General features: G+C 35.8%; 1 protein-coding gene across 1 annotated transcript; it reads right to left on the bottom strand.

Annotated features, from left to right (window-relative positions):
* Window positions 1-694: 694 nt before the first annotated feature.
* Window positions 695-2,269, bottom strand: LOC145735129 (achaete-scute homolog 1a-like). The gene is made up of 2 exons (XM_081988895.1): window positions 1,360-2,269; window positions 695-1,052 (listed from the first exon to the last, which is right to left on the bottom strand). The coding sequence occupies exon 1, from the start codon at window positions 2,148-2,150 to the stop codon at window positions 1,386-1,388; it is 765 nt and encodes a 254-aa protein (XP_081845021.1). The 5' UTR covers window positions 2,151-2,269; the 3' UTR covers window positions 695-1,052; window positions 1,360-1,385.
* Window positions 2,270-11,053: the final 8,784 nt, after the last annotated feature.

An 11,053-nucleotide genomic window follows, 5' to 3' on the forward strand; every position in this document is an offset into this window, starting at 1 on the left:
TAGCACAGTTATTTAAACTTCAATAATTTTCCATGAAAAATCTAATGTTTTTTCTTCCACTCTTAAACATCTACCAAATACACACAAACACTTTGTTGTTAAAAGACAAAGTTGATGCTCAATTAGTTTATTAGCTTGATATAGTACAATTGCTCTAACTTAGTATAATACAACATCACAGCATCTTTGAGCAGGTAAATATACCAACAAAAGCCCAAATCTAGGTAGTTCCTCGAAATCGCCAATAATGACGACTGCTTTAATGGAAGCTTTGCGAATAAATGCAGTTAAATTTTCAAAAAATACAGATTTGCATGTAGGAACTACTGGTTTTCCTTGAAGATTTTTTGTCTCTTTGATTTATTAATATATTAAAAGTATTTCAGTGTTTTAATGTTAAGAAGGTTGGTGAGTGACCTTACTCAATAAAAAATGTTACTGGCAAACTGGAAAAATGTTTAAAAACCTTGTGGTTTTTTCAATATCCGGCAACTGCAACAACATCAGACACACTTTTTAAAATGCATCTGCCATGTATATTAGTAAGAAAACCTGATAAGATCAACATACAATTTATATTAATCTACTACTAGTTTGGCGCGTGTTAGCATGATGTACACCTGCCTTGTTGGTGTGGTTTTTACTTTATTGGTTCATCCCCTAAATATTCATATTGAGGGTAAATAAAAAACGGTTTTAAAAATTATTAAGTAGTATTTATTACAGTCAGTACGTTTTTGATACGTTCAGGCACTTTAAAAGTTTTGTTTTTTTGTACAACTTACACTAAACCATCTTACAGAGAGCTTGGTTTTGTAACAATTTTATTGCAAACAAATTGAGTGTCAACTAACCTAGAAAAGCGTTTGTTTCTTACAAACTAGCTAGAGGTAAATAAAACAATAATATCTACACTATATGTACAAAATTAACAAAATGACTAGAACAACAGTGATAAACTCTCGTAAAAAAATAAATATCACTTTCACTGGAATGAAGAAAGGCACTGGGTAAGTCCGAAGAGCGAGTTTGACTGGCCTAAACTGCACAACCTGAAACAAACCAGAATTATACATTAGTATGAGGGTTGAAAAAAAGTCCGTTACGTAACTTGTTTCAGTTTACAAAAGCGTTTCGCGCATATTTCTGTACGTCTCAGACTGTATTGTTCGAGAGCATAAGAAACTAGTCTTTATACGTATTAAGGACCCCTGTCAAGTTCTAAAGAAAAGAGTCTGCGAGCACAAAAAAACGGGATTTAACTGAGGGGTAGAAGGAAAGGAAATGTATTGAGTGCATTATGCGTCAGGTAAGAAACAGGTATAAAAAGTGGGGTTGCAATATTTTTTGGATACCAACCTTTTTTTATGTAGATGGGGATGTTGTTACTCTTGTTGCCAGGAGAATATTGCATCTAGGAGTTCCTCATCTTCTGGGCTTTTAGGGTCGTAGTTTTCGTAGTTTTCTGTATGGTGATACAAGGCGTGCGTGTAGGACGAAGTGGCGGAAAATGAACCTTCCGAGCTGTGAGAGGGGGTTGGTGATGCTGATGCCTCCGAACATGATGGAGTTGGTAACAAAATTGGATATGAGGAACTTTGATTGTAGATTTGATTGGATTCAGGACTGCTCGTGTAGTATCTCTGGTCTAGTTGTTCGCCACCGTTAACTCCCAACCCTTCGTGGTTTTCATCTAGCATTTCTTGCAAACTTCTGATGTACTCCACTGCCAGTCGGAGAGTTTCCACTTTGGACAGTTTCTTTGAGGCTCCTCTGCTCGTGTTGGGAGCTTGAGGGGACAGAGCCTGGCAGACACTTTGAGGGATGTGAGATCTGAGGGTGGCAAAACCGTTGTTCACCTGTTTAACTCTGTTTCTCTCTCTGGCATTTCTTCTAGCCACTGAAGCAGGTTGTTGAGGTGGTGCTCCGTATGGCATAAATTGGATTTTTCTTTTGCAACGCACGTCGTTGTTATTGTTCGACACTAGAACCGTGGTTCTTTCAGGAGCCGGTGCCAAAGGTCTTTTCCCCGCTGAAATCACTGTGCCTTGTTTGGCCTGGGACACGATAACACAATTCGTTTGAGGCATCGAATGCTGGATAACGTTGTACATGTTGTTCTTTTGGCCTAAAGTCATCGCCAAAGCCATATAAAACACGTCGCGTTGGGTTTGCTTTGGAAGGCAAAAAAATATTGGGAAGAAGAAGCGCGTGAAGCAGAGAACGCAACTGGTTTGAGAGCGCGCGGCTGAATGTTTTGGTCGGCTCTATGTCTTCGGTTTTTCTATTAGGGCCCTTACCCCCACCACCTTTTTGACCGGGGGTAGCCAAGTACGACGCGTGCCTACCCGGGTACTCGGGTTCCGGAAACGGCCGAGAATGGCTCGCGTTATACTCGATTCGGGTGGTGCACGGGACAAAATAAGGTCTCGTGCTACGGAATGTTAATTTTGGCACCGGGACAGCTGCCGATCGCAAGTGATCGTCACTTGCCTTCAAGACGATGCGACAAGTTGACGATTTCATGTGCTTCTTTTCATTGCATCCGTCCTTTTCGATCACAAATCTTTTCTGGTTCAATTTAGAGGTAGATTACTTCTGTTAACCAACTTTTGTTGGTTTAGATTCACTTTTTTTGTACTTATACAACTTGTACATTTATTTATTGGAAAATAGAAAAAATATTTAAATTGCTTTTTTGTGTACAACCAATACAGGGTCACTCACGGTAATGTAGAACTATTTTTAAAAAACAGATTTTTCAAAAATTGAAACGTTTTGACTTAGGATCTATCCTAACACACATTTGCATAAGTCTCAGTACCGTGGGTAGATACTTGAGTATAGTGTATTTTACCATTTAAAATCCATCATTTTCTGTGTTTTTTTTTGGTTTAACTGATACTATTATATTTAAAACCGTGCGAAACGGGTAAAATGACTTTTTACCGGGTTCTCCAGGTCCTGTCTTACCCTCAGTTTAGGCCAGACACTTTTGCTGACCCTTCTACCGACAATTACTCCCACCAAATTGTCCTGCAGGTGTGGGAGCAACAGACGAGATATAAAAGGGCCTGCAAGGGCTTTTTAGTGACCGACCTATTAGTGTTGCTCTTGACACAGTTCCTGACAGTACCAGTAAACTGTAAAAATCGTACAAATAATCGAAAGCCACCCTGTTACTATATCGTCTGTTTTCAGTTACAGTTACAGAGCGTTAACCAAGTGACTGCACCAAAACAAAGGTTATAGTTTGACAGGAAAATGTTTTTTGGGTAATTTCGCAAAAAAAGTGAACCAGAAAGGAACAAGGATGATAACCCGGCGACACGTGTTTCTGTTTTTTTGGCTTCATCCGGCATGTAGCTCCATCTGTATGAAAGGAGGTTCCTTGTTCATTTCTTACCCAAAAAACATTTTCTTGTCATTCATTACATCCGAGTTAAACTGCAACTTTAAAAATTCACCACAAATTCAGTTTTTATGTTAGAAGTTTCATTTTTTCTACACAATATAGCCCAAAGTGTCTAGAATATTGTGTTTTCATAAATTTTCCTCCAAGTCATTGATACCGTGTTTAAAAATTAGTATTGTTTTGTCAAAACCGTTAATTAATTTCTTGAAGAGTTTTATTTGTTTTTGCCTGATTTCTTTAAATAAAATAGTTTACTGTAAAACTTGCCTTATTTAGTAGAAAAACATTTTTCTGTTTTCCTACCCAAAGGCAACAGTGCTTCTACTGATTAGGTGGCACCCCAGACAAACCTTACCCTCTCCGAAGGGTATTTGGTGGAAAATACCTTGTAGGTAAGAAAAACAGCAGCTTTTCTTGACTAACATTGATTTACGCAAATATTGCACACGTAAATTTTGTTTTCCATGAAAGCAAAGTTGAATCCGGTCCTTTCACCTTTCCACAAATGCAAAGCTGGACATTATCGACATTAAAGGCAAATTAAGTTGCTAACCCGATCATTTACCGTGCATTAGCATATAGACGACGTGAAAAAGAAGAATCCGCTTAAAAGCTCACGGTCTTCAAAAAAACTAAATCTGCACAATCGCAAAATCAATTCGATGTTACCTTTAATTAAGCCTAAGATGAGCTTTTACGTTTACGGTGCACAATCCGGAGGAGTAAAACTTCATAAAATTGTCAATGAAGTTGATAGGATCGTTTTAGGTGCTTTCAACGACACGAAGTGAAATATTTAAATTTTTGCCAAAAAGGAAATGAAACAGGTTTGGGTTTTATTTGCAAAAAAGTGTACAAGTTTGTTGTATAATTGTGTAAGAGATGTATCAAATATATAAGCGAGAGACTTGTTTAATTATTGCTGCTGATTAGTGGTGGCTAAAAAAAAAGTCTGGTTAACATCGGATACCTGAAGAAATCAAATCTTATTGTTAATCTCATGAACCGGCTCGACTGCATTTTCCGTTGAATTATTAATCGCCGGACGAAGTTGACTAATTTCTTCTTTTATTGCGCCTTAATGGAGCAAAAGTGGAGTAAATGCTGAAAAATATTCTTTTGGGCGATTTTTGGCGTTGTTTACATTCTGTGTTGGGTACGTTAAAAATTTTTCCGTTAAACGATTCTTAATTTTATTTATCTCCGCCACATTTGCTCCACTTTACGCCATTTACGAACGAATCGTAATAAATTCCTTCGCGTGGTAAGTTTGTTGGTTTAACCAATGATACGCCACTACTTTCTACGTGGGAACACACGATACAATTATCAAGAAATCCGACCAATTGGTAGCAATCATGCGGTAATGGGACAGTTTTTGGGAAAATTATCGATGAGGTATCAATTTTGCCTTACCTGATGCTATGTACGGCCCGAAGGCTTTCCGATAATTTCGTTAACATGCGATCAAGTGAATGCGGTTAACAAGTCCCGTGTCACTTTTCGATGTTCGGCAACACTCTGTATAACTGGAGAAATTTTTTATAGTGATACTGAAAAACGGTACTTTTAGTGACGTCCGTACAATTTCGATCATTTTGCATAATTTAAACTCGCTATACTTTAATTTGCCACTTGACGTCACCGTAAATGGTATAATCTGACAATATAAAACGAAATACTGCTATGTCCGTTATTGAATTAAGAAAATAAGATCAATTACAATTTATGATGGTTACTGTATTATTTATTATTTTATAATTGTGTTTCTGAATATAACCAGCAAAAAAAGACATTTTTGGTCATTTTTAATCGGCGGTATTTTCTTTCTGAAAAAGTTGTCACGGATCCTAGTATACAGGGTGTGACTGAGGTGTAGTCAAAATATGGAAAATTCAATCTAACGCCACTCAAAAAAAATTTGTATATTTCAAGAGAATCTTAATTGAGTCTTTCGTTTGGTGGTTAAAGGCAATTTTCAAATTTTATTGCAAAATTTTAAAAATGAGGTTATTTTTACTTGGCTTGTGGTAAAAAAAGGAATTAGCAAGGTTACACTTAAAACTACCTAATTTAAGTAAAAAGCTTAATTTGCGTTATACAGGATGACCAACATAAAACTTTGAAAAACAAATCATATTTTTATCATAACACTTGACATGTTCAGTGATTTTAATAGAAAATAATACATTTTTTCTAATTTTGGCATATAAAGTGACAGTAAGTTCAAAACTGATTAGAGTGACAAAACATTTTACTTTTTGTAACTAGTTACGAAAACACAGTTTTAAAATTCTGAAGTTAGATTTCACCTATCTGTCACTCAGTCCGAGTAACTGACAAATTGATGATTAAAATGTGAATATTTAGCTCTAACTCGGCTAGTTTTCGAGATATCAAAAAACCGACTTAACCAGCGTGTTTTCCAGGAAATTTTAGCATAAAATGACGGTTAGACGCACGTTCTAGCTCAAAAAGCAAAAAAGTTGGTTTTTAGTGCGAGAAAGACACTTTCCGCACGCAACTTTTTTGTTTTCCAACTTGGACCCTCTGAGTTTGTACTCGTTTTCGACTAATTTGGGGTCGGGGAATTGATTGCAACTGTCAGTTTCACTCTAACTGTCACTGGAAGGGAGAAAACCCAAGATGGCGGCCGAAATTAAAAAAATCGAATTTATACTCGTTTTCGACTAATTTGGGGTCAGGGAATTCATTAGAACTGTCAGTTTGACGTTAACTGTCACTGGAAGAGAGAAAATCCAAGAAGGCGTCCAAAATTTAAAAAAATCGAGTTTGTTGAATTAGAAAAATATAAGTATGCAACACGTTTCGAAAATGTCTTATTATTTAAATCGAACTTTTCGTAACTGGTTACATAAATAGCTATTTTGTGGAGACGACTGAGTGTTCTGTTACCCATGTAGCTCCACTGAGTGCGAATAGACTACCACTTGAATCGAAATTATATGTATTTAATAACCCATTTTTAGATGAAAGACCTGTATAAACAGATAGGAAATTCTAACCAAAATGTCGTACCAGTAATTAGCTGATGATAGTTCCTAATTGTCTAAAGTTTTCTTTTTGAAGCAAATCAGTAACTGACAATGAGTGGCATTTGGTGAATTTAGATCAAGATTGTCAACCAAGTCACGCTGTGACTGAGTAAAATTTCCGAAAAATATTTCATGGTCGTACTTAATTCTTCAATGACTAGACAAAAAAATGTAGTCGGCACCCCAGAAAGCTTTCCTGTCTTTTGCCGCCTCACCGAACGGACCGCGTTCCTCTAATTCTGTTTGATGATGTATTATGTGGTTGTAATCCAATATAGCAGGACTTTATATACGATGACGTAGTGACAATGGTGGCTAATGGATTAGGCCTACTTGTAACCGTCGGACATTCAAGTGCTATACCGATAACTCTTTGCCTCTTGATAAACCAGCGGCAAGAGATTAATCTCGGATTAAAAAGTTAAACATGCAAGATTGATGAACGGTTAAATTGCTGCTGAGAAAAGTGTTCTGGTAGCCGCTTCTAGCGGTTAATCAGATTTATATTTATACGCATTGCTTGGACTTAAGTGCCCCTTTTATGTAGAGCACATAATAAACAATAATTTCATGGTAATTGTGATGCCCATCCCCCTATGAGCCGGATTAATCAAGTCTCTTCGATCGGACCGAATAGGACGGAAAAAAAATTAACAATAAGGGCATGAATCCCAGCGCGTCCAATTAAGGTAAACCTACCCTTTCGATGTCGGAGGGTCGCTATTAAGAAAAATCTAATCATGATTACGTTATTTATATTGTTGATTCTGATGGCGATTCTAGGGACCTTCTCTTTTCTGACCGCTATCTTTTGTCAGAGATGGATTCGTCCTATTCTCTGATTACCGTCAACGGATGATTTAAACTGCTCGTCAAAAAGAATGGAACAGCAAAATTTTAACTCTTTTTCCTTCAAATTGATTGATTTTAATAATTCTCTAAGTAGGTTCAAAACATTGCATATCAGGTAATTGAAATTTAATAATTTTTGTTAAGCTTGAACCCGAGGGAGAAATCCAGGGATAAAAATGGGGTACAAAACCCACTTCACTAGAACTGAACAAGGAACTGACAGTAGTAGTTAAATCCGAAGTACCAAAGGTAAAATAAACTAGGTTTAGGATACTATAATATTTTTGCCTTACTTATAAATAGTTACTTCGTATATTGAGCTATAAAAATAACAATATTGTTACTTTTCCTTCATTAATGTGCATGCTTAAGCACTCCACAAGCAGTGACAAAAAATTTAAAAGCATTCAAGTTGTTGAAAATACCAAAAATTAAGAATTCTCACATGTAGGATTTTTTTTTTGTTTTACAAACTACAAATAACACAAGAAAAATGTTTTATTTCACTCTATTACTTAGAAAACTTTATTTCAGCACAAACACACAGTATGATGAAATTTCCAACAAACTAACCTCAAAAAACTCTTGAAGTGCCTAATAATTGTTAATATCCGACAGGGCTATTATTTCATCAATAATGACACCTATTAAGGTCAATTATCTAAGAAATAATAACCTAGTGCGTTATTTTTCATAATGTCCTCAGGTGAGGGCAATATTTTTTATAATGCCCTCTGACCATTTTTTAAATACAAAACTACAGAATGAAAGTCGGACATTAATAGTACCCTATCGACCTCATGCATTATTGTCCTTATAATGCCCTTGGTATCTTAATTACTATAAGGTAGGTCACAATTTGCGTGCTTAAACTTTTTAGCTGGAGTGATAGAAATTGATCACGTAAACCATTTTCCTTTATTTCGGTTTACTTTGTCCGGCCAGTTTGTTTTTTACCTACTTTCAACAATTACACCAATTATACTTAAACGGCTTATGCGTGCAACGAAACTCGATTAGTAGTACCAACCTCTATCATTGTAAAGCTTTTTTTTCTTTAAATGCACTGAAAGAAATGTATTTATAGTTGAAAAACTCATTTAAGTGTAGCAGTTATTTTTTTCAGTGTTGCTGTCTCAAAACACTTACATGCTTTTACTTAGCAGCCAGGGGCAATTAGCCTTCTGGTACTAAATACCACTAAACTGGAGTGAAATTTTTTACAGTTATTCAAGCAAAATGATCAATATAAAATTAATAGTAGTTCGGGAAACATCGTTAATATCGACCCTTAGATACTAACAAGAGATCATTAGCAGATCATATTAAACCTAGTCGACTCTTCTATTTTACACATTAGACACATGCGAAGTGTTTTGAAAAGAATCTAGCTCAGATAATAGAACAAGAACGAATCGATAATTCATTCATCAAGTCGACTATTTTCCGGTTTCATTCACTTTATCTGAAGATAACGAAGATTAGTGATCCTCGTATTTTCTATCTTGAGAAGCAATATAAGTCAATTTAACTTACGTAGAAGCATCACGAAAAGTAATAACAGGGGTTTTGAGTAAAATAATAATGCGTCAAATTTGAAAGCAATTTGAGGTAGAATTATTATCGAATAATCGAAAAATCAATAGTTTACCTGAAATTGGCCCCGGCTAAAAATTGCGCCCGCATATAATGGCTACAAGCAAAAAAACACTTTGGTACCCCCAAATTATCGAATCATTTTTAAGCTTCTTTTATCTTAGTGCGTGAAAAAATTCGTTTTCGAGTATTTCGCCAAGGTGCTAAAATGGGAAAATTACCCACCCTTATCGAAAATCACTCCCTAAGTGGTTTGCTGATTTATATCCTTGACGAGGGTGAAAAAAACTGTTTCAATTAATCCAATTACGCTATTACCCAGCGATTTCAGTTAATTTCTGTCTCTACACCTCCAAGAAAACTTCTCAATTTATGCTCCGATTAATTATTATTCAATCGATTGGTTGCGTGATCAAAATTGGGACTTTTGTCAGCGAAATTCTTCCACACGGACAACAAGAACCAAAGGCGTCACAATCGATTTCATATAGACATTTTAACATTAATACCCCGTAATTGGGATAAGTCCCTAACTAACCAGCTTATGTCTTCTTTAGCCCGTCAATTAATACATGACAAATGGGCTTTTGTATTAATTTACTATGTTTAGGAATCAAAGGGTTGCGGTAGATTGTAAATTTGCAAATTCGGTTAATTTATGACCACCTGATTAGGTAATTTTGAAATCCAATTATTTACTTAACAGAGTTACAACGGTGTCTTTCAGTTTTGTTTAGGTTTAAAAGCATCCTTGACACCCTAAATTGCCCTTAATAAATTTGTACCTGATTGAATTTGAGTTGAAGATTTAACAGCAAAAGTAATAAACCTGTAAAACTAGAACACCAACCTTTATGCTCTATAATTAACTCTTAGAGTACCATAAATTCTGTTAAGGTAAAGCATTTTTACCTGTTCTTCTGCCCTTGATTTAGGGCGTATTGAAGAATAAATTTACGAGTAAGTGCGTAGGAATTGTGGCGCTAATAAGCTTCTAATAAATTTTCGGGATTAAAATACACAAAACGACAAAAAATTTAAATTGAAAGCTTCTTCAGCTGAATGAAAAAGGAAGACTCAACTACAACGTACGGCGAGGCTTAAAGACATACTTAACTGCTTGTTATTAACTTCCTCGGTGAGTAATAACAACCGATATATCACATAGTTCTGTCAACGGGTTTAAGTCGACCAGTGGCGTAGGTTTCAAACTTTTAAACCTGTTTAGAGGGGTTGATATTTCGGAAAAAAATATTAGGGCCAGTATTAGTTAACTTTGTCTACCAGATTTAGAATCAGCATCCCCAAAAACCCCCATAGTCCATGTTTTTAAAATCTCAACAGCTGATTTTAGACATCATCAATTTTCTTTTTTGTTATGGACGCCATATTGGATTTTTACACGACCAAATACAGCATTTTATTAGTAGGGCAACAACTTATGATTTGCTTTATAAATGACACATTTTGCCTTAGCTGGCTTTGAATATCGTCAAAAATGCCCTAATTTTAAAGTCAATGACAAAATGGCGGCAGTTACAGCAAAACGGACACCAGATTGGTGTTCTCCATGCCAAAGTTAGTTAAAATGGCCCCTTGACACGTCTAAGTCCAATATGGCGGCGGTCAGTATAGTAGGCCAAGAAAACCCTTCATTTGAAGAAAATGTCGGTGCATTTTTCCAAAAATGAATTGATTATTTGAAACATTCCGTAAATATATCATATGATCGTAGGTAGCTAATGAATGGAGCTATCACGTGACGTTGAGCGCGCACTGTTAAGTTGCCCAGTTTGGCTGCTAGAGGGCGTCAATTTTGATTACTTTTCTACGGACATTTTTTGAGTGAGCAGTGTGAAATTTGTACTCCTCAAAGAGACGCCTTTTTTAATTAAATACAACATTTTTTCTGTAAAACGCACCGGTTGACCTTAAAAAATAAAAAAACAGATTTTTTGACATTTTGATGTACCCCAAAATTTTTTTGCAAAATGTTTGAATTTTTTTAAATTTTAAGAAAATTTTGAAAATCATAAAGTGTTATTTGCCAAAATGTCATAATTTCAAGGTCGGTGACAAAATGGCGGCAGTTACAGCAAAATAGTAAAAATGGCCACCTTGACAGGTTTACTTC

Source organism: Ips typographus, linkage group LG11 (genome assembly GCF_016097725.1).
Source record: "Ips typographus isolate SLU linkage group LG11, UJ_Ityp_2.0, whole genome shotgun sequence".
In the NCBI taxonomy this organism is placed as follows: domain Eukaryota; kingdom Metazoa; phylum Arthropoda; class Insecta; order Coleoptera; family Curculionidae; genus Ips; species Ips typographus.

Coding starts and splice junctions, on each gene's coding strand:
- LOC145735129 (XM_081988895.1), bottom strand. CDS start 2,150: ATGGCTTTGGCGATGACTTTAGGCCAAAAGAACAACATGTACAACGTT.